Here is a 24,314-nt window from a genome sequence, read left to right on the forward strand (position 1 = left end):
AACTTCCCTCTCTGAGCCGACTGCTCATTGAGTAGAGTCTTTCATCCCCTGATACATCTAACTGAGGCCATACCAAAGCACACAGACATGCAGCTTGCAAGGTCATGAACATCCAATTTAACCTTCTTCATATGTATGTGGGCTTTATATTGGATATTCTGTGGATTTTATCAGCTCAAGAAAGTGGCAGTGAGTGGGCAGCTAAACAGGGGATGGCTGTTCTTTGCTGGTAGAAGTTACAGGTCATGTATGCCATCAGCTATGTTTGTGCATTTAAACACACTCACTATGAGTATACACATTTATATGAAGGATGAGGTGAAACTATGAATTAGTCTACATTCACCGAATCTCATAGAGATTGACCAGAGAAGCTTTTTGCTGAATTTAGCCATGAAAACCTGTTGTGTACCATTGTGTGGAAAGTAGAGCAAACACACTGAACAGTAATTTCCTACTTCCTGCTGTACTTGTGCCTGAAGGCAAGTGTGTAAAATGTTTTCTGCTTTTCAAAGCATTGACAACTGCAACTGTTGGGGGCTTCAATGGAAGGTACAGCTCATCAGCAAATACTTAACACAGCATTTTTGTTCAATTGCCAAAGGTGGCGTTCAGACTTGGGCTAGAGGAGCTTGGGTACCTGTCACTGCAGCATGGGCTTACAGTGTAGATAAAGCATGAAAAAGGACAGGATACCCAAAGGAGCTGCTGGAGAAAGAGAAGCAGTAGGAAGAGCTGTGGTATCAGATGAGTGGTCTGACAACAGAAACAGCATCACAGATAAGCTCTGCAGTAACTGCAACACGAGCTGATAGAGCAGATGGTCACCTCAGTTTAGCCTTTAACATAGCTTGTTGCCCCTAGCAATATTTACCCAAAAGTACTCTACTGATGGAGAAGGGATTATGTAGCAGACAGAGGGAATCAGTCCTATTTTATACAAGATACTGGGCTGCCTATCGGCTCTGACAGTCCCTTCACGTGCTGGCTTTGACTTGGGCAGACGGAGCAATGTCATGATAATGCACAATCATTTCTGGGACAGCTTCACATGGTGGGAACCAGGTAGCACTTCCCCAGTTTCCCAACTTTGTCGGAATTTTATTAACTCACTCCACAAATCTGGAAACTTGTTTAAGAGGTAGTGTTAAACTCCCTTTTCTCTTTCTGAAATGACCTTTTGGGAACTGTCAGGACATTTTCATCAGCTCTTGATCAGTGCTATCAGTTCTGAACCATTTCATAATTCTTCAGAAGCAGGAATTATTTCATTAGTTTGTGAAAAGCTCAAGGATCCTTCAGTGAAATGTGAAAATACTTTTATTCTCATTCTCAAAATACTAAGGTAAAGAACCACACTGAAATAGCAATATAGAAATGTTGCAAAGGTGATTAACTACAGTGGAAAGCAACATTCTTCACTGGAAAGTGTCCCATATTTGAAAGGCCAGACATCTCTAAGCATATACATATCTCACCTATTTAATAAATATTGTCTGAACTGCATGTTTATGTATTTTTATTAAAGAGAAAATTGCTTGTACTTCCTCCTCTTTCTTCTGCATTATAGCATTAAAGCAGGATCACATGCCAAACAACAGTATAAACAAACAGCATCACCAGATACTTAAGGGTCTTTAGCTCCTAAATTGACTAAAGCATAAATACAAACTGACGTCAAACATTTGGGATTACCATTTAAAAATTGCTATTTTCTGAGAAATTAATGAAGGCCATTCACATCAGAAAATTCAGTGCCTACAGTAGGAGGAGTGAGCTGCCCAGACTCCAGAGTAAGGAGTCAAAGAAATGGTCTGCATCTCTTAGAATAAAAACTACCAATTTGCTTTAGACCTATGAGAAGTGCCAGATACAGAGAATATAAAAAGGTTCTTTCAACCTAACTCTTTAATATTTGGGAGTGTCACCACCAGTCCTAGCTCTGCCAACATTATCAGCAGTGTTTTTATCACTCCCTCTACTCATCACGGTCCTTATACGATGGAAGCCCACCCTGGCTGTGGCCTGGAGCTGTACAGCACAGCCCATGCAATACAGAGTGCAGTTATGTGATAATACTGACCTGCTCCAGAGCTGTAAAAAGTCACCTTCCACATTTGGTCTTCAGGGTCTCAATTATTAACAGCTGAAATTTTAATCAAGTAAGAGAACAAATAAGATAAGAAGCAGTGATGAAGCTTATATAGGATCTCTTTCTCCCTCTTAAACATGGAATTAAGAGTACATTTTATAAGGTAAAATGAATTCCTGAGTAGGCGTTGCTACTATTTCAGGTCCTGAAGTGGTATAGCCAAATGGCAGCACACTCTGAGGTGTGTCTATTCTGCTTCTCAGCATGATTAACTCAGCAGGATGGACAACAGCACTATATGGCTTTTAAGACCTATATTGGCTTAATGAGCAGTAGCTTGCACATCCCAAGGTGACATATTTTTCCACAAAGTTGTAAGTTGGGAATTGCCTGGAGAGAATAGAGGACTGGAGATTTTGAACACTCCTTCTAGTTCAGAGTAAGTTCGAGCAATCATACACTCCGGGGCAAACAAACATTTTTGTTTCCACAAGTAGCAAAGATTTCAGTGGGAAAGCACAACTTTGAAGATGTGGTACCTTAGGACACAAACTAACCAGTGCATCCCCAGCCCCTGCCTAGGCCTTCTGTCAAAACAGCACCTTTTCCTTCCACATCTCTGCTAGTTGCCCACGGGCTAAAAGCAGATCAGGTGCTGGGGGCACTACCTGCTTCTGTAACTTCCCTTCTTGTTCACAAAGGTTTAACCAGTGGTCAAACCCTTGATGGAGCAAAACCTTGCCATCCTAGAAGATAATAAGCTACTCCACATGGTACAAATTCACTATGAGGTCTCTGGAAGCCTTGCTTGTGATGAATCTGAAGTTCAGAGACTTACAGCTCTTAAAATCAAAGTTGCCGTGCCCAAACAGAGACAGACCTGTGTTAGCATAAAACCTTGAGTGGTGCCAAGACCCCTGAGCAGCTTCAGAGCTTGCTCCATTTTCTGGGGCCGAAGGTGGAAGGAAGGGAATGTCCCTTCCCCAGCAGCTGGCTCAGGACACTCCAGGAGGAGTAAGAGAAGGCAGGTTCAAAGGGAAGCCATTTGCCAAACAAGGAAAATGCTCATCTGTTCTTACCAGCTCCGTGACCCAAAGTGGTGGTTTAGGTGCCAAAGCAGCTGGATAAGGTGACATGCATTACTAACAGCTCCTGGTTTGGTAAGAGGCCATATAAGAAGAAAAATTTTCTTCTACAACAGGGGATGGACCACAGAGGGATTGGGTAGCTGCCAGCATGCAGGAAGGAAGGGGAAGAGAGTATTCTCCCCCTTCAGTGGTTCAGCTGCACTTTGCAAGCAGAAGTGGAGGAAAAGATCTCAGGTGTGCAAGCCTCGTCCTTGAATACAGGGCAGATTGCATGTATTCAGGGCCTAGATAAATTAAAAGAGAAAAACATTTGGTTTCAGTTCACATCTTGGTTGTGGCTCATGTTTTATTTACAGAAAGGGCAGAAGTTTCCATGAGTGAAGAAATCCCCTTTCTTTCTCTGCAGGTTTTAGAAAACTAATCAGCAGCAGAGCTATGCTAAACTCAGGACTTCAGTCACCTGCTTCCTAATTCTCAAAGCAGCTAAAGCCTTGCAGTCTTGTTTTACCTTTTATAGTCACAGGATTACTCAAGCAAAATCTTGATTGGATTATTCTGCTTTAATTACAAAATGCACTCAGACCAAAGGCGCAATAGTACCTGGTACATATGTACACATTTCTCTCAATTGTAATACAAAAGACCAAAATGCCATCTGGTCCTGCTGTAGATCAAACATTCCCCTCTGGCAAGCTCTTTGGAGTATGAACAGATACCACAGTAATGCTTGAACTGCCTCTTGTGTGATGGACACCAGACTCTGTATTTATTTATCACACACTTTGAGATCCTTTAGGGTGGACTTTACATCAGACAAGTAAGAGAACAGATGCAAAACTGGAACACTGGGGAGTCCATATCCCACCACCCCCTGGAAAAGAAAGGCAGAGATCAGGGAAACTTTCTCTTTGCTGCAGTTAGGACAAGGCAGATAAATCACAAGGTTTTTTTATTGCTGGTGAACTCAAAACAGGCAACTTTAATCTACTGAGGAAGATACACATACAAACAAATGTTAGGCCTTGTGCGTTTTTTTTCTTCTTAATGTAAATGTCTCTTCAACTTCAGTCCAGCTCCCGAGCTCTCACTGAGCTGCCACTGAGATCCTGGTAACGTGCTCTGGGCAGTTCTGCAAGATGTTGTAAGAAGCATCACATGTATTAAAAAGGGAGATTTTGCAGAAAAGACAAAGCTTTGACAGCAGCCATGTTGCTCAGAAAGGAGAAGTCTGGCTAATCCTGCTGCATTAGGTATGTGGTATTATATACAATTAAATTATTTAGGAATTTGCCAGGTCCTTTTCTGTTTCTGGTGTGCAAGCTGCAAGTAAAGTGCACTTCTGGGTACAAATTACCACTCTATGAAGATGCAGTAGCTGGGTGGTACACGTCAGACACCAGTGGAAAGCAGACTACAACAGCTGTTTCAATGACACAGGCAGTAAGAACAATGCCCTAGGATACTAGATGCTGCTGGGAAATCCTTCCATATTTTGAGCAGTTAAATATTACATCACTCAGCAAAACACAAATTAAATGCATTTATATGGGACCTTCTTAAGTACAGACAATAACAGACACAACTGCTATTGCACACCAGGTTAGCTCTGCAGACAGCCAGTCCTCCACACCACACTGCTAACTCCTTATAACCTTTCCAAAGAGTTTTGTAACAGCTAAGGAGAAAGCAGAGATCCTAAGGATCTTTCTATAAAGCTGAGGGTTTTACATGATGTGGGGGTGGTGTAGGAGGCAACACAACACCACATTTAAGCTATGCTGTGAGAGGACAACCCAGCTTTAGACACTGCATTTGATGATCATGACATAACCAGGGCTAAAATGGTGGGATCCCAACTCTCATCTGCACCTTGCAATTCTTGTTCTGCTCCAGTAGAGCTCATCTACATTATCCCCCACACAAAGGTCTTTTTTTTTCTTTCATGTACAGTTTCAGGTGACTATTTTGCCTGGGTCTATACTCCCAAGACCAACAAGGCTGATAAACTACATACTGTTCCTCTGATTTCATAACACTGGCATCACAGCATCAAAAGAACTATCTGTTCAGTGTTTGTTCTCTTTTAATTTAATGAACTGTAAAAAGGGAACTCTAAATACCCACCTAAGTATTCTCAGTGATTTGGGATACATTGCATATCCAGGGCAGATTCGATTAACTCCTTGCCACCACAGTTTTCTTGTGTCCATTGCCAGCAATGGATGCCATATGAAAAGAGGAAGGGAAGGAATAAAATAATTGCTCTCTGTGTAATACAAAGAAGGATTAACACTGCCCTGTAAGAGCAGAACCAAGAAAAAATTCTACTCACAGGGCCAGCAGTGCTTTTCCTCTCAGGAATGGCTGCACCAGGGCAAGAGCAGGTTCATAGCTGAGCACCCCCTACCAGAGACAAGGGGCATACACAGAAATAGCCCAACTATTTCCAAAACAAGAGTGGAATCCTACAACAGATTTGCATTTCAAGCCAAATTATCCCTGGTACAGCTCTGCTGACTGTGGTGGAAGAACAAGAAAAATTAATTTGGCCTTATGGGACAACTCTGGCAAACCTTCCCCATCAATCAGTTCAGGAGTGAGACATCTGATAACTGGAAGTTCTCTGTTTCTTGCTAATTTCATAGGCCAAGTCTTAACAAAGTGATTTACAAACTTGTGGCTGCCACTATCAAACACCTTCCCTGCACCATAGCTGTCCTTGTTCTCCGTAAGTGTTCCCAACAGATTAAATTTCAAACTGTCCCTGGTGCAGGTAGGTCTATAGTGAAACCACACTTCACTGTGGCTTCACCCTCTACTGCTCCCTCCTGCTCCATTTCTCTACTGCTGCTCTCACATCCTAAGTCAAAGCCTCATTCAGGCAGAGCATGAAGAAGTGCATGCTTTTCAGAGACAGGTGTTTTGTTTTTTGTTGTTTTTGTTGTTGTTTGCCAGTGCTGAAGGAATACAGGAGTCAGTGCCAGAGGACCAAATCCTGGGTTAGCCACATGAAGGTTTTGACCTTCAAATACAATGGGCTGCAGCCAGACTAAGTCATTGACATCACCAGAAACAGAGGAATCCCTGGAAAGGAAGGCAGAAAAGTCTTGTGGGCTGTATAGTCTCTACAAGGTTTGCATGGCTGAGATGGGAGCTGGAATCTGCAGCAAGATCTGCTTTGGGGGGGACAAAGGAGATGGGAAGACTTGCACTATTTCTTGTGCCTTTTGCCAAGATTCAGATAGCACAGATTATGGTAAAATTCCCTTGGCAAAAAAAGGTCTTTTTAGAAAAAAAAGGAGAAAAAAAAAAGAAGGAAGAAAAAAAGAAAAAAACTTCTATTGAGTATCTGACGTATCAGGACTGAGATTTCAAAAAGTACAATATCCGTATAAGTTCAGCAAGATGTCCAGCACCAGATTATTTCATGGTGCAACAAAGAACCTGGGGAGAGGCCAGTGGGACCTGGTGAGGGGAACACCATCTACCTCCCCAGCAGATTGCCAGTCTTAGGTACTTCTCAACAGCAGATGGATTTTGCTTGTTCCTGCAGCATCTCAGGTCCCACGGGAGGTATTGGTTGCAAGCAAGCACCTGAATATTGCCTAATGGAGTAAGCCAATCACTAACTCAGCTGGCGTGTCCATGCCCATCCACTGATTAGGTGGGGTTTTTTAGGATGCATTTCCACCGTAGCATTTCTTTTTTCTTCTGTCTCCACTTTAAAGTGTAAGCAAAAGGACTGCTTTCATCAGTAATAAGTTAAAATCAGAAACGACCTAACTAACAAGTAACTGATATTGGTCCTTGGAGCCCAAAGAGTAAAATCCATAGAAAATCTACTGGTTCCAATTTTTCTGGTATATCCCATGCACACCCCCATTAGAAAAATGGGGTTATGAATCTTACACAGCAAAGAGCAGTACCTCAGAGCCAGAGCTGGCTGTCAGTGGTAGAGATCTGGGCTCTCTCAAATTGCTGAGTATGGCTCTAAGTGGCTGCTCAATCTGTCTTCACGTGGCCATTGGCCAAGGCAACGGGCGCGGTGGGGGCCCCAGGCTCGGCAGTCTCATCAAATCGTAAGCGCAGGGTGTTTCTGATCACCAGCTGCTCCATGATGAAAGAAGCACAAAACCATGGGATGGCATACTCCAGGGTGATCAGGCCCATGAAGTCAAAATCAAACTGGGAATAGTCCCATGGGCAGGCATTGAACTGGCGTAGGATGAGGCCAGTGGTGAACTCCCAGAGATAGGTCCACAGTGTGTAAATGAAGCAGCGCACTAAAATGTTACACTTGTCTTTGAGATACAGATACATCTTCTCCACAATGAGGATGGAGGTGCCATAGATGAAGAGTGCCCACACACTGGTAACACCGGGGAACTTCCAGTTGAAGTTGACCACAAACTCCCAGGCAGCTGTGAACATCACCTCACAGAAATAGCCGTGAATGGCGTAGAGGTACCATCGTGAGAAAGCGGTCAGAGGTTCTGCCGCAGCCATTCTTCTGCACTCACCCCAGCAACACTCTGAAAGGAAGAGGGAGAGAGAGGGAGAAAGGAATCAACAAGGATGTCACAAGTCCTTGTCCCCCAGATGGCAGCGCACAAATTTGTAACAATGGATAAATCTGAGAAAGAAGCGACTCTCATTTTCACCCAGCAGATTTTAAGTCCTGGGGGAAGGTGGCACCTTACAGGGCTCCATGACTCAGGATGGGCCTCAACAACATATACTGCTCTGCCTGAAAAATGGGATGCCACTGGTATTACACTGGCCATAAGGAGGGAGTTGATAAGTACAAGGGCTTTGCCAGGAGCAAGGCTGCCAAAGAATTTACTGGTTGCAACTCAGCAGAAAAATATAGTCATCCCACAAGGAGTACAATCACCTGTTTACTCTTTTCAAGAAACAGCACTATACCTTACTTTTTTGATTCTACTGTGGAATAGATTAATTGAACACAGCATTGTAAAACTGGGCCTTTCCAGCTGCTACCTACAGTCTCGATACCCAAAATGTTTACTGCAGTCTAAAACTGAGCTTTGATGGGAGCTACAGCAAGGGAACTGGAGGAGAAAATTCAAAGATTTTACACTTACATACACCATACCGTGCACTCATTATCCAACTGAACTTTTATTTTGCCTGTTGAAAAACTCATCCATATTATGGCTAGCATTTGTAAAATAATTTCCTTATGATGTCAGACTTCCTGATACCAAGTCAAAAAGCACAAGCTAGTTACTTATAATCAATAGGAAATGAGAACAAACTCTAATTGTCTATACAGAAAGAAATTGGTGAAGAATTTTTGAAAAGGCGTAATTTGCTTATCACTGAGATGTTTCATCACAATTAGCTTTTACACTTTCTGTAGAGATTCACAAGTGTGCCATGCTACAGTCAATTACATGAGGTGATTATAAGCATAATTTTACTGAAGCCTTGCAGACTTACACCACAGGATGAATTTGACCTCTTTTATTCTTAGAAACTTACTCTTTCAAGTTGAGTTTCTCTGGACTCTTTACCAAGCACTACTTGACTTGCTCTGCATTTGTCAGTTCCGTGGCACAGCGTGCTAGGGAAAGGACCACACTAATTGTATGTACAGTCATTCCATGCCATCTGGAAAGAGGCTGTTTCTGCCCTGCCCTGTAAACACCGTGCCTCTCTGAACAAAGTATTAGCATGCAACTGATATTCTGGTCGGAGAGAAGAGAAACTTCTACAAGGAAGAACAGAACTATAATAACAAACATGAAGAAGATATGCACAGGGGAATATTAAAAGTGAAAAGGAAAGAGCTGTATCCATGATCCCTTCACACCTCTCTTAACCAGACACACAAACAACCAAAACCTTGACAGTTCATATGATTTGGGTGCTTGAACAAAAACCCATTTTCTAATGGCAGAATCCATTTTAACAGGACACTGAGCCATCATTACATGCTACAGAGAAAGGTCAACAGCACATAGTGAGCTTGTAGGTGAAAGAATAAAGAATCACTAGAGATTGCCTCATGTCTCCTAACAATTCAATCCCAAGAAACCCTGCAAGACAGCAGAGGAGATGGCATATGAGAAATATGCAGGAGGTGTATATCCACACAATCCATAAGAAGCTGATGCATAAGGGCACTGCAAACCAAGGAGAGTTTGTCAATGTAATGTTACTTGGTTAGTTTGCCAACACAGCTGATAAGCTTAGGACTCTGAATCCTCATATCATTACTCCATTCTGACATCATTTCAAGAACAAGTCAAAAATAAGAGCTACAGAAGTCAGGGAAAGCAGTAAGAAGGTGTCATAATTTAAACCCAGCTAGCAAGTAAGTGCCAGACAGCCACTTGCTCACTGCTCTCCAGTGAGATGGGAAGGAGAATCGGGGGTGGAGGGGAAGTAAAACTCATTAGTTAAGGTGAGTTAAATAACTGAAACAAAGTAAAATGTAATAATTATGTAATTAGCTCCATTGGTTAGAACATGATGCTAATAATGCCAGGGTTCTGGGTTTCATCCCTGTATGGGCCATCCACTTAAGAGCTGGATCATTGTGGGTCCCTTCCACCTCAGAAGTGATGTTTCTGTAATATGTAATGTCATTATCCAGAGAAGAAAACTGTTGTAAAGATTTTACTAAGTTGCCAAGGGATTGTATGGTTTTCCTCTCTTTTCTGAGCCTAACTTTTTCACTTGTGATCCTTAGTCCTTGCACTTATCTCTACAGCTTTACATGAAATGTATTTGAACTGTTAGCTGGGAGCACCGTTGTAATTCTACAAATCTATTCACAAAGTTGGATCACAAAGTTGGATCAAATGCACAGAGGGTCCTTCCCTCTCCCCCTCCATTTTCATTCCAAGGATCCCCTCATCAATTATTTCCGTTGCCTTATACCTCCCTACAAAAGCCAAAGACTCATAGAAACAAGCCATATCCTATTCTGCCCCACACTATATCCTCTGTGCACTGAAGATTTCTCTTTCCTGGTTCTATTTTACAAACTTAATGAAAACCTATTTACTTTCTGTTTATTTTTTATTGTTTGCAAAATATTTAGTCACTACACTAGAAGTCTAATAACTGAATCTAGATCAGGTCTTGAACATCTACAATACAAGACCACTGTTGACTTCTTTTGAATCACGTGGCTTTCACCACAACTGTAAAAAGACAAATATCAATGCCCTGGCACTGTCTCAATATTTGCCTTCTCTACAGTCGTGTCTCCAGTGGGCCCAACCTCGATGGAAACTTCCTTCTTACAATATGCTTGCAAGAGTCCCCACAGACTTCCTGCTGATTAGGAGCAAGGAAGACAGGGCAGATGCCAATCTCTGGTAGCCCAAACATAACTGGTTCCACTGACCTAGGCACTAAGCAAATCCACAAACCAGAGCTCCTTCTGTAAAATATTTCATCCAAAATAAAACAAAAAGGACATAGTAAGACATAAAGGGAATGAAGGATACATTTAGGGGGGCTATCACAAGCCACAGCACATCACTGCACAAGCTGGGGACTGTACAGTTTAATAGTTACAAATCACTTGAGCATTTACAGAACAATTAAAACTGCAGCTTTTCCATTGTATTTCCCAGCCACATCAAATTATTTGGTGCTGGTAAGCAGTACTGCACAAGAAGGTCTCAAGAGGGACATAAAGGAGAAGAGTGTTGTTTTATTGGGCAGCAATTCATGATAAAAGAATCAAGCTGAAGAGCATGAGATTAGTGGGAGAAGCATCCAAACAGAAGGCCAAGACTGGATTCAGTAAGAAATGCAGATCTGTGAAAAGCCTTAAGTAGATAATTGAACTTGGTGATGCAAAACTTTTAATGGAGTGACAGTAATACTGACCAAAAGGCTCTGAACATATGGGAGCTATTCAGTCTCCTCAGGAAAACAAATGACAGTCATCACTGAGGCACTTATAATGGGATGGGCAGCAGCTTCCTGAAAATCAGAAACACAGCTGCCAGCTATGCAATTGTCTCAGCAGAGAGCAAACAATGCATGGAGACTGCTCGTGGATGACCATGCTTACACTGAGGCTGCTCGCACTGTGCTGTTTTGGGGAAAATAGGGAGCTTCTACATTCAAAGTTTTGGAAATGCTTTCCATCATCAGCAAATTATACTTCAAATAGTTAAAACAGAAATAATTCCTGTAATACGAAGATATTAGGAAGCCTGAGCTAGGCCAGCACAAAATCTTTCTTTTTCTAGTAGGACCTTCTTTTCCAGCTTACTGAAAAAAAAAAAAAGAAGGCAAGTCTGTGGAAACCACACATGGACCTCCAAGGAAAACTCAATCCTTTCCCTGACTGCCCTGCCTGTGCATAACTCTGCTGACAATGAAGGAGCCAAGAACCCACTCCACTTACAGGAAACAAGCACAGACCTAACAGGGGAAAGTACATAAAGGACTGGGTTTCTCTATAGAAATCTGGTTGCAGCAACAAGTTCACTGAGGACACAAAGCTGAGAGGAGTGGCCAATACCTCCTAGTGCTGCACAGCCCTTCGACAGGTTGGAGAGATGAGCAGAGAAGAAGTGCCTGAAATTCAAGACAAATGCAGGGTCCCGCACCTGGAGAAGAGTAACTCCATGCAAGGACAAGAGAAAATGGTCAGAAAATGAGGCATTAAGCTCCACCTAAATATGAGGAAGAGTTTCTTTACTCTGTGGGTGATCAAGCATTGGACAGATTGCCCAGAGACGTTGTGGAGTCTCTCTCACTGGAGGTATTCAAGAACTGTCTGGATGCAATGCTGTGCCAAGTGCTCTAGGATGGCCCTGCTTGAGCAGGGAGGTTGGACCAGGTAACGCACTATGGTCCCTCCCAACCTGTCCCATTCTGTGATCAGGGCAGGACTTTGACTTATGGCTGCAAGAAAGCACCAAGATTACACTTTAATATTTTATCATTTCAGCTCTGAAATGGATATTAATAATCACCTAGGTTGAGGTAAGATACAGATAAAACTGATGCACCAGGCCAAGTAAGAAGAAAGGACTTACAGACTGCCCCACTTTGCACGAGACCCCTCTGCGCAAGAGGAGCACTTCCATACTCATGTTCAGTTTTGCAGGTGATGCAGCCTTGGCAGGCAAGAGGGAAGGGATCAGAAGATGGACTGATGGTAGACCAAGGAATAATGGTAGATTTGTCTCGCACAAGCACTGCAGGGGAGACCTCAGTGGATGTCGTATTCATGCCTGATTAAGTTCTTGAGCACTGCTTGGCTCATTTTTTTCCAAAGCTGTCCTTTGCAATGGCTTTCTGCCCATTTCCCTGCTACCAAGCCAAACTGTGCTTAAAAAAAGGTCTCTTACAGATTGTCTTTATTCCCTTTAATCCAGAAGAATTATTTAGATGCTCTGGATGAGTGTAATGAGACCTCCTCAAGAAACTCTGAATTAACTCTGAAGTGCTAATAAAAGAAAAACACAAGCAAAAACCTCCATGAGACAATTCCCCTACTGAATTCTGAGTCTATGAATTCTGTCAGCTAATTGATCCACTGCAGGTGAACTTGAACTTGAACTGAGCAGCATGTTTCATACTCATAGTGCCCAGTTATTTCTGCAAGTTAAAAAGCTACAGCGCAGTATTACTTTACAAATTCATATTTACTAATATTTAGTTCTATAACATGCATGTTCATATTTCTAAGAAATGCCTTAAGGATCTATAACCCTATGTTATATATGATAATTAGTCTTAAATTTGAAAAAGTGCAAAGAAGACACATACACAGTAGGATACTTTAGTCTCTCCAAACGACAGGACCACGTAGTAGTGGGTGAAGCTGAAGTAAAGGGTACTTTCCACTCCCTGCCCATGAGCTGTACTGCTAATGTCCTCCTTCCTCAGATCCTTATTACCCAAACAGTACTTATGTAAAAACAACTGTTTCTCTTTAATTACTTTCATTGGCACATCATTGTAGCTACTCTGTTCTTTCTTCAGACTGGGAGAATCAGATGTATATCTGCTCTTCTTCTTTAGCAAGGATTTCAGTAGATACCAGAACGTGTTGGTGAAAATTGACATGCATTTTTGGATAATACCTGTTTAAGTGTAATTCTTCTTATTTTGCATTTTTCCTGTGAGTAAACACCTAACAAGCATACCTTTGCAACCATGCACAACATCAAATTAATATGCTGCAAATCTGGCTTCAACACACCATTAGAAGAAAAGATTTACAGAACACTAGATGTGTACAGAACACTATGTACTAAATTTGGCCCCAAGACATTAGTTCATCAGTGTTTAAAGATTTATACAGTAAAGTCTTAGTGGTACTTATGTGCTGAAGTAATAACTCTGAGGAGATATTCATCCTTCAGGTAACTGAGAGCCTCAATTAACTGTGGCTCAGAAAATAGGATTTCAACTGTACTGAAGTGTGGAAGAGCTCCAGCAGATCGATTAATCAAGCCCTGCAATGAAGCTAAAAGCATGCCACAGATGTCTCCAAATACAGACTCTCAGTGCTTTCAGAAAGGATCTGGAGCCCTTGGATTTTGGTCAGTTCTGAGTCATCTGTTTTTGCTGCTTTTTTCCATCAGGATGAACATTGTCTCCCTTGCACACACTGCAGGGTAAGAAAGCACAGTCTATTTCTTATCTGCATTTTCCCCTCATTTTTGTCTCTAGCTCCTTTCCCATAGAAAGCACATCATTTCCCTGCCACTCCTTGTTTTCTTGTTCCTTTGCCCAGTTCACTCTGTACCTGCTGGCAGCCTCTGATCCCTGTCTATCTTTCAAATCTGGTCCAAAGAGAATTGGGATACAGTAAAAAACCATGACGCCAAAGGGAGATTAAATTAATCCAATTACCAGCCTAACCCAAAGGGATGGGGAAGTGCAGTTCTTAGTGGTAATGCCTGTGTGTGGGCTGCCCAGAAGGTACCATTTCACACCAGAAAGGAGAAAGGTAGGGATTTCTTGGGAAGGAGTGTAGAGGGAGGTTGACTTCCCAGAGGACAAAGAGAAAATATGAAGACACTAAAGAATAGCTTTCTGACTAAGGTGATCTCATGAATTCCTGCAGAAGTACAGAAAGTGGAGACTTTCCATGTCCTACCACACACATAGCACAAAATGTTACATTACGTGAACACACCCTAGCCCACAGTGACCACTCCAACTTGAGAACAGATGAAGGCTGTAGCTCTTTACTTACAGAGACCAATAGGAATGTTTCCTTTGTACCTGACAGAAGTTAAGACCCCCAAGAGTCATGCAAGTAGCAGACTTGAAAGATACTATGAAAAAATTACTGAATCCAAACTTGACATCTACAAGTATTGAGCCCAAATCTCCCCAGCATCTCCTTCAGGTAAGGTCATGTTCTTCTCCAAGCCTGTTGCTGTAAGGCTCTTGTGCCTTATCTGCTGCTCTTCCCTGTCTGGAAAAGCTGCCCTGGGTTCCCAACATTTGCTGATACTATGGTTCTCAAAAAAGCAAATGCCCAGGAAGAGCCCAAGTGCCCCTGATGTGGCCCCAGTACAAAGCAGAGACTTGGATGCCAGGACTCTCCTATAGGAGCAGGCAGAGCTTCCCATTAACACTGAGGAGGAGGGACCCAGCATTGTGGAAGGTCTGTCCTCAAGGAGATGGCATGTTCAGGGGGCACAGTCTGCTCTGAAAATCTGTATCAGCCATCCTTCAGTTTTGGGTGCTTAGTTACTGGATTCAATGTTATCTTAACCTGGACAGTTGACTTCTTTCTCTGCAGCGAGAGCAGACCCAAGTTCCTAGAACCCAGTTTTCAAAAAGTGACACAGGTTCACACACCATGACTTCAGGCCCAGGTCTGAGCACTTAGAGTTCCCTCATGGGCAACTGCCTGACTCGTAAGCTCCTGCAAGCTGGGCCCCTTCATATCAAACCATGCATTCAAGTACAGTGGCAGGGAGCTGGGTCATAAGGATGTCTCATGAATCCTCAGACTAGACCTGATGCACCTTGGTTCTTTTCCTACTGTTTCTGAGTTTCTTATTGCCTCTCTCCCAAATCACAGAACACTGGACTGTTCTCTAGTTTGGACTGGACCATAGATATCCACTTTGAAGAAGGCAAATCAACCTGCTATATCTATACAAATTTGAATTCTATCTACAGCTGTATAGATATCTAAAGATATAGAGACACCTGCATATATTGTCCTATTTTATTTGCTGATTTGTCCTCTATTCCCCTCTACTTGAAGGGGATGGATCTTTTTCCTCATAACTGCCTCTTCTTACTGTGTGCACTTTTGTGCTGAGGTGAGCTTTTACAAACAATACAAACACTACTGTTGGATTTATCATACCTTCAACCTAGCAATCATTTATCACAGCTCCACAGAGCCTCTCTGAAAATAGATCCATGTAATAATTATGTTTATACCCTTCTTCCACATTTCCTGTTGTGACTGCAGTGTGTCCAAATGACCGTGTCCAACTGAACAGTCTCCCCAATAAAACCAACAAATTCACTGCAGATGTATCAGTTTATGGTTGAGACCCAACTCACATTCACCCTTCTGAAAAATTCTAAACCATTTCTTGTGAATAGCAGCTAACATGCATCTGCTTCAGGATTCATGGAATGTAACTGCATTGTGTTACTACCACCTACTTCTTAACACCTGACAAAGGAATTAAGTATCCACCTTAGAAAAGAAAATCCTTATGAACTGCTTACTCTAATCCTAAACTCAGCAAGGATGTAAAAATACTACTCACCTCTTCACTCAACTGTCAGTCAGCACAGAAGACATTTTCCATTCTCAGCTGCAGAAAGATGGTACAGGTGCGAAAGGTCAAAGCACAGTGATAACAGGGGACTTGAACTTGAGTCCACACACACAGCTACTGAAGTAGAAGATAGAGCAATTTTCTGGCTTGTGTATTTGTATTTATTCTGTTTTACGTGCTTCAGAAAAGAAAATGTTCCAAAACACACAGAGCTCTTTGTACATATTAATTTAATTGTCAGTGACTGACAAAACATTCTCATAATTGAAACACGGGCACTAATTGGCCAAGATCCTTGGACATCCCAGAAGAGAGACAAGATAACAATGTATTCTTTTACTTGCCTCTGAAGATGCTCTTTCCAGAATAGATAACTCATGTTGATGCATAATGCAGAAAGTTCATGTTCTCACTATCAGAGTTTCTCTTTCCTTTCCAAAAGCACTGATGTTTCTCTGGACAATCCAGACAGTACCTTTCACTGACCCTGAATTCCCTTTACAAAAGTATTTGTGACAGTCATGCAGGTGACTTAGGAACATGAGAAGACACAAGCGTGAAGAAGGAGGAGTTGGTGGCCCAGTGCCTCCATCCAGCTGGGGTTGGGATGCACAATCTTTCCCCATTGCAGGCTCCACAAGAAAATGCTCATGGCAGGAAGGATTAGCTACTGCAGATCCAGACTATGTTTTCAGTAACTTTGATCTTACTGCTTTGGTCAGATCAGAGACAGAAACATGATACTCAACTTCAAACAGCTTCAAGCCCAAAGATGGCCAGAGTATCTGTAATTTACTGGCCCACTTCCATCTTCCTCTCAATATCAGCTCTCCTTAGAAAAGCTAATATTGCGCTGAACAGACTTCACCTGGCTTCCAGAAGAGGCTTATTTTGAAGTGTCATGGCAGCCTAGTAGCAGAATGCTATGAAACACAGGACACCCTCAGCTGAAATACTTAAAGAGCCATTTACACCAGATGGCAGCATATAAGAGGAAATGGTAAGACCACAACTTCCCAGCCATGAGGTTCAGTTAGTTCTTAACACCTCCTATACTTAATTTCTCTTTTAGCCAAGTACTGAGCTTCCACTAATTTCTGTCAGCTCGTCAGAGGACATTTATTGCACTCTGCACCTAGTTGGAAAGCTCATTTTCCCCATGGGGCCTGGCAAGTACAACCAGAAAAGAAAACAACTATGGCTGTGTCATTCTCTGCAGCATGGAGGCAAACCTGCCATCCTGGAGTCTCATCCATAGGCAGCAGAGGCTTTTCAATGGATGGATAATTCAACTGGCTTCCTTCCAATGAACTGTAACCTAAGGCTTTACCTAGCTACCATGAAATTATGCTTTTGTACTTAGAGAGGGGAGACAAGAATAAGAGAATCTCAGAATACTTTGGGTCTGGAGGGACTCCAAAGAGCAATCCAGTTCCAACCAGCCTGCCATGGGCAGGGACATCTTTCTCTGGACCAGGTTGCTCAGGGCCCCATCCAACCTGGCCTTGCACGCTTCCAGGGATGGAGCATCCACAAATTCTCTGGGAAACCTGTTCCAGTGCCTCGCCAGCCCTCACAGTAAAAAAGTTCCTCCTAATATCCAGTCTAAACTTACTCTCTTTCAGTTTAAAGCCATCACTCCTTGGCCTATCACTAAATGCCCTCACAAAAATTCCCCCTCCCACTCTCTTGTAGCCCTCTCTAGGTACTAGAAGGTGCTATAAGGTTTCCCTCTCAGAACGTCCTGTTGCCCAGGCTGAACACCTTAGTCTTAGTCTTGGTCTGTCTTCACAGGATAGGTGTCCAGCCCTCTAATCAACTTGGTGGTCTTCCCCTGGACTCATTCCAACAGGTTGATGTCCTTCCTGTGCTGGGGACCCCAGAGCTGGAATCAGCCTCCAAGCAGAGTCTTATGAGGGCAGAGGGTCCCAGCACAGACCACTGAGGAACACCATTTGTTCCTTGACGTCCATGGGGACTCTGAGCTATTTGACTACTACCCTTTGGACGCAACAGTCCAAACAATTCCTTATCCACTGAACAAATCCATGTCTTGCCAATTTAGAGAGAAGGATGTTGTGAGGAGACCATGTCAAAGGCTTTACAGAAGTCCAGATAAATGACACTTGCACCCTTCCACTGATGGACTCACTCCATCACAGAAGGCCACTGGGTTGATCAGCCAGAACTTGCCCTTGGTGAAGCTGAGCTGGCTGTCTTGAATCACGTGATACGAGTATGTCTTGCCCCATTAATGACTGGCCACAGAGTTCCCAAATTGACAGGGCTTTCCCAGGGTCAGACTATTTTCTGCCCAGATCTTCATTTGTGGTGCCCTTAATACCCAACTTATGTTTTCAGCATTCATTCTACCATCTCAAGAAAAGTTTAAAGATAACAACTAAACAACTGGTTGTTATTTTAGGAGGCACTGTTATTTAGCAGTTGTTATTTATGCAGTGAACAACTGATCCCTCCTTTGAGCAGACACTGAGCTCTCACCGACTGAGACGCACTTCTGCCAGCGACTTGTTTATTCGCCTCCAGTAATCTGCGTTACACCATTAGTGCACCACGATACCATTCTAACAAATTAATTATTTGCATGACATGGTTTTACTAAATTTTGGATTTTGTATAAACATTTCATACACACATGCATACAGAGGTCCAAATGAATGAATGACTTTCAGGCACTTAACAAAGGTACATTACAAGCTTTGTTTCCCTACAGGTTTCCATTTGTAGTCACTAGAGCCTTTGAAGGCAGCTAGAGATGAGCACATTCTGAAGACAAAAGTGGAATTTGATAATTCCTGATGTTATCTTTGCTACATCTTTGCAGTACCTACTTAGAGGTGCTTAAAGCATATACAACACTGATTTATTCACCTCTGTGAAATACTTTAGGTTATATAGAGTAATTTCAAGTCTTATCAAACAAGATTTTTTTTCTTTATCTTGCTTTCCCTTTGGGCAACAATAGGTACATCATGCCTCTGGGCAAAATGCCAGTTTGACAAAGATGCCATTTCTCATCTGTGTGTTGGGAACTGACTTATATTAAGACTAGAAAATAATTCCTCAGTTTTAAGTAAAATGGTTTGATACTGCTCACACTGGACACCAAAAATAAGCCTCTTCAGGTCCCAAATCTAAAATTCTTTTTAAACCATCTTTAAAATCTATTCAACAAACAGAGCATCAAATGACCCATAGCAAATAGAACCAGAGAGGCACCATATGTTTTCTTGTCCACGTTTATGTAAGATGCTTAGGAGTTGTCATTTTCATGCCTGTATTGTGCATCCACTGTGGGCAGTCCTGGAGACACATTGGTCAGCTATCCATTATTTTCAGATGTACAGAAACCTGCAGCATAACAGGACTTCTACAACAATTACTAGATATTAAGTAATACACTCTTGGTAGAAGGAGCAAGAATGTAAGTTTTTGTCTCCTGCTAAAACAACCTAAATATCATTCCATAATATAACTAGTCTTGGATACATGCAAGAACAAACCCATCACATTACCTATAGACCAAACAGCACCATCTGCACAACAGCTTGTAGCAATGTCAAGGTGTTCAAAGTATGAACATTTTCAAGTGTGCTTGTTTTGCATAGGTTTGTACAAATGTAGAAGCCAGATTACACTGCAGCTAAGCACGTCACTGTATCTTCACTGTCTCTGAGAGTTCCCACATCTGTAAAGATATGCAAAATTAACTTAAATATTACATATGCAAAGTGAACTTTTAAATAAATGTGCCTCAGCCAAGGCAGTGCTGCATGTGTGGCACACACATAAAAGTTTTAGCAGCGTACGTCTGTGCCTAAAAAGAAATGGAGGGTGACTTTTGACATCCCATGCTGATAGTAGTTTTCTTGGGTATTTCCTTTGTCTAAGACACTCTTCTGATTCACCTGCACTTAGATACTCTGCAGCACAGTACAAGATGCAAAGTTTTGCACTGCATCCACAACATTGACAGATCTTCCTTCCTTCTCCTGCTGAGTTTACAATGACCAGTATATAAAGGAATAAGGAGCATCTTCTTATGCATGGAAGCAGCCCCCATTTAGCAGCCTTCTCTCATATTTTCCTTAGTACAGCCACGGCATGTAAAAAGTTCCAAGAGTCTGGCTAAGAGCAGACCGGACATTAGAGGATGCTGAAAAAAAGTGAAGCTCTTCTACAGAACTGCATGAAGGCTCAGCAGTCAAAAAGCAGGGAACCTCAGAGATCTGCTCCACCTTTGATCCTGGGAGTACTAAAACTAAAATATCCACTAGACTACAGTAGCTCTCCCAAAGCAGTTCTAAAAGGCATTGAGACTGATAGATAATATAAAGAATAAAAATTTTCAGTTCCCCTGAAGTTGCTAGATAGAACTTAAAGACTAACTAGCAAGAAAAGATGAAAGAATGCAAAAGTATGCACACAGGATGATAAATGTAGCTGAAACCAGTGGATAAATAGAAAATCAGGAATATACTAGGGGTTTTGGCAAGTTATGTAACAAGAAGCTACATGCGTGCCAAAAGAAAAGTTCACGGAATGGTCATATTGGGGCACTCAGTAACTACAACCAGAGATCCCTTTAGATGACCCTCCAGGATCATAAAAGGTCTTCCAGTCAGAGGCAGATGAATGCAAATTAGTTCTAGGGAAAGTGATGTTTATGTATTAGTTAGGAAGTATATTGTAATGAAGGTATAATCATGACAGAATAAATACCCTGTGGTAAAGTTTCACGACTCACATTCAATTGGAGGAAATATCCTCTAAAATTGTCCAGCACTGTAGTAAAGAATGCCTGCTTTCTAATATTTCAAATTGTGTTAGAAACTTTATTTTCTGTCCGATTTTGGTATCACTACTACAAGGAAGTGAAGCAAGCAGAAGACAGGACTCAAGACAGAGAAGCAAAAGGACCTGCATAAGTCAGTGCCAAGGTGGCTACATAAATGGGGTTGTTGAGCAGCTGTGCTGCCTCATGAAGCAATATGCAAACTGATGCAAGTCTTGTTATGAACTATGCTGGCCCTAGGAGAGGCACAAGGGGCAGATAGAGCTGTGAACTAACACAGGACTGATGAAACCTCTTCTTTATTACTAGGTTTGCCATGATCTGCAATGTGACCTTGGACATGCCACTCCACCTCTTGGTGCCTCTGACTGCCATCTGGCTGATTAGGCTAAACTATTTGGTGTGAGGGCTGCATATAATTATAGATTGGGCTAGCAGGTAGCACAAATAGTTACCTACACTGACAAAAGTCCTCAGGAAAACTGAAATACAAAGAGCAACTGCATCCAGTCACTTGCAGAAGTGCCAAATTAAGGTGCAGTCAAAAAAGGTGCGCAACTAACTAGCTCTTAGCACCAATCTCATTTGCTCAGTCATCTGTGTCACATAGATTCCCAAGTTTACCAAAGTATTTCTTTCAAGGAAGCCTGAAGGTGCATTTTTATGCCAGATACAAGCATTTGTATTTAACAGCATATTCAATAAGCTTCTCTGTACGGGACTACAGAGTGAGTAATTAAAGGAAATATTTCTGCAGGAGAGTTTCTCATTAGCAACCTAATTAGCCTTCTGAAAATAATTAACATTCATTTCTACAAAGGGAACAAATGACCCATTACATCCATTAGACAAGCAAAACAAATGCTGAAGGTAAGGAAGATTTGTTCAGGGAGACAGCAAGAAAGCATCCAGCAGCAGTACAAGTAAAAAAGAAAAAGATGAGGCACAAATGCCCATGAACCACGAAGACTGGACAATTCAAATGTGTGTGCAACACTAGTATGTGCGTAACTGCCTGATGTGTGCACGCAACATCCACATCGAGTGTTTTCCTTCCCCTGCCTCAAGGACCTACTGGTAATCTCATCACTGAGATGCTGAAAAATTCCACCTCCAACATATTTTGAAAGCCAGAATTAATCAACCATTCACAGTCAGAAACAGCTCTCTCCACAGGCAAAAATTCCCTGAGGATCATGTATTTTGACTATTAAAACACTCTCAAAATGCCCATTAAAATAAAGCATGATGTAATGTCAGATATAGGGACAAGTGAATTGATGTCTATGAAGTTCACCTGTTAAGTTTCACAGGGTGGTGCTTGACCAGTTAGCATACCCCAAAAGAGTCACATATACACTTCCTGACCGATGCATGTTTGATATCAGTGTGGCTGGAGAGTCACAGGCACCAGTGCTGTGGGATGTGTGTGTATATACAGATGACAGAAAGCAAAGGACAGAGGTCAATATATCACTGCCTGGCACAGCAAGAACTGTGGTATCAATATAGTTGGATGCACTGTTCCAGTGCAGAACAACAGATAAAGGAGAAATGAGCTGAGCTTCTAAACATCCACATATTCAGGTAACACAGCAAATGCAAAATTCATGAAAATGCAGCTGCATTTTCAGCCAGTTCCATGTTTGATACATACTTACATATTTCCCTGGCAGGAAAGCTGAACACTCATAGCTTTCAAGTGTGATTGCAGTGAGGGCAAAGCTCAGCCGCACAAAAGCTTCCATAGCTACATCACTATGGAAACCACAAATCCATTGCGAGCTCTGTTTGTCTACTTCTTTCACTGATGAAAAACAAACAAAGAAAAGGTATGCTTCCAGTTTATTGCCTTTTTACTTTGGTCAAGACCATAGGATGACAAACATATTTTACCTTCTTCAGAAGCAACCCGTTCTTCCTTGACAGCTCTCTTTGTGAAACCTACTCAGCCTCTCAACCCAGCAGGGCAGTCATTCCCCTCAGCATGCTTCCATCACTTTTTTTAGTGAGGACTCTTCAAATGCGGTCTGGGATTTTATCTTCGCCTCCACAGTTTCCCTCAGCATCTGGACTAGAACAACTCCAAAGGTGACTCACTCTAGGGCATATCCAGCTGGCTGACATAACGAAAAGCTGAAAACTGTTCTGAACACAAGCTACAGTGTCTTGTTTTGACAGAAGTAACATTTCCTTCCTTTCCAAGAAACTCTTTAGGAGCATTTGAAGTGCTCTCAAAATGCAGTAGGGCACATTACAAGACACCTGTAAAAGCAAGGGTTGAACTTCTGCTTTAAGAAGATCATAATTTCTACAGCTGTTGCTAGTTACAGTTAGCTTTTCCCACACTAAAAATCAGAATACATCTCATCAAAAGCCTAATAGCTAAGAGCAACTCTGAGAGATGCAGAAGGAAAATGGGGGAAAATGCTAAAAAATCTGTAATATGGCATGGACAGTGCAGCCTGCGTATGCAAAATGGCTGAAGGAATCTTCATGCCAACCAGCAGGAAGGAAAAAGCAAAAAAATAGTTAAAACCCCTCTGCATCTAAGTATGTGCATTCTGTGCTGAAGAACAGCCTCTGAACAAACCTTCAGCAACACCTTCTCTCACAGTGGGCACCTCTTATCTGAGCCCACAGCAGTTCATGGAAGAGTTGGAGGAGAATTGAGTCTCTGCAGCTCTGTAAATCTTTGAATACCTCTTGAATTCAACTGCCAGCTGACAACCATTACATAGACAAATGCCTACTAGTAAATGAGTTGAGAAAAACTATGTGTTACAGATGTTCCCAAACAGCCATTTAAATACACTCATCTCCACTACAGCACTCTGCATGAACAGAGAAATCCTGCCTATGCTCAAGGAACTTTTAACAGAGGAGACTTAGGCTTCTCAGCAAGACAGAGCTAGGAACTGACTGACACAGTATAAATTCTCTTACAAAAACCAAAGCAATGCTACACAAAAGATGTGGCTCTCTCACCTCCCTTTCTCCCTTTTGCAAAATGGGCCAGAGCAGCCAGGGCTTCCATCTCGCTCCTAACTCATTGCCCTCACCTCAGAGACAATTCCAAGCTGGCATTACCAGATGTGCTCCAAGTCCATTGGTGTTACAAGTATTCCTACCAACAGCCCGTGGGATGATAAGAGGTTACTTCTGTGTCCTCAAGGATGTCACAACGATGCCCAAGCCAGTTTAATGAAGGACAAGCTCAAGAGTGGTGATGACAGTCTGCAGGGTCTTGTCCTCATGGCTTTGAAAGCAGATCTGTCTGCATCTCCAACAGACAGCATCCTTGAACAGCCTGAGTGGATGGAACCTACAGGAGGCGTTGGATGAATGAATAATTCATAGTCTTGTTCTGCTGCCAATGGATCTATGTTTTCTTGTGCCCATATAGTGCTTGGTTTTTGTTTTAACAGTAATAGGAGACTTCTGCACTACATTTGATGGTTCTTGAGGACAGCAAGAAGCAGCATTTGCTCTACTCAGGGCAACAGTACCACACACCAGAGCACTTGCCTGCTTTCTTCAGAAATACT

At 42.2% G+C, this 24,314-nt stretch overlaps 1 protein-coding gene across 5 annotated transcripts in view; it reads right to left on the reverse strand.

Annotated features, from left to right (window-relative positions):
• Positions 1-1,302: 1,302 nt before the first annotated feature.
• TMEM229B (transmembrane protein 229B) overlaps positions 1,303-24,314 on the reverse strand; it is a 35,272-nt gene continuing 12,260 nt past the window's right edge. Inside the window, exons 3-4 of one of the 5 annotated variants that reach the window (XM_038138923.1) lie at positions 15,939-15,986; positions 1,303-7,712 (exon numbers count right to left, since the gene is read on the reverse strand). In XM_038138923.1, coding sequence (XP_037994851.1) covers positions 7,183-7,686 — 504 coding nt within the window. In that variant the 5' untranslated portion in view covers positions 7,687-7,712; positions 15,939-15,986 and the 3' untranslated portion in view covers positions 1,303-7,182. Of the gene's footprint in view, positions 7,713-15,938; positions 15,987-21,325; positions 22,574-23,754; positions 24,092-24,314 lie in introns of those variants that run through there. The other 4 variants (XM_038138922.1, XR_005257192.1, XR_005257193.1 and 1 more) reach the window with 4 other exon arrangements.

Source organism: Motacilla alba, chromosome 5 (assembly GCF_015832195.1).
Source record: "Motacilla alba alba isolate MOTALB_02 chromosome 5, Motacilla_alba_V1.0_pri, whole genome shotgun sequence".
Taxonomy (NCBI): Eukaryota; Metazoa; Chordata; class Aves; order Passeriformes; family Motacillidae; genus Motacilla; species Motacilla alba.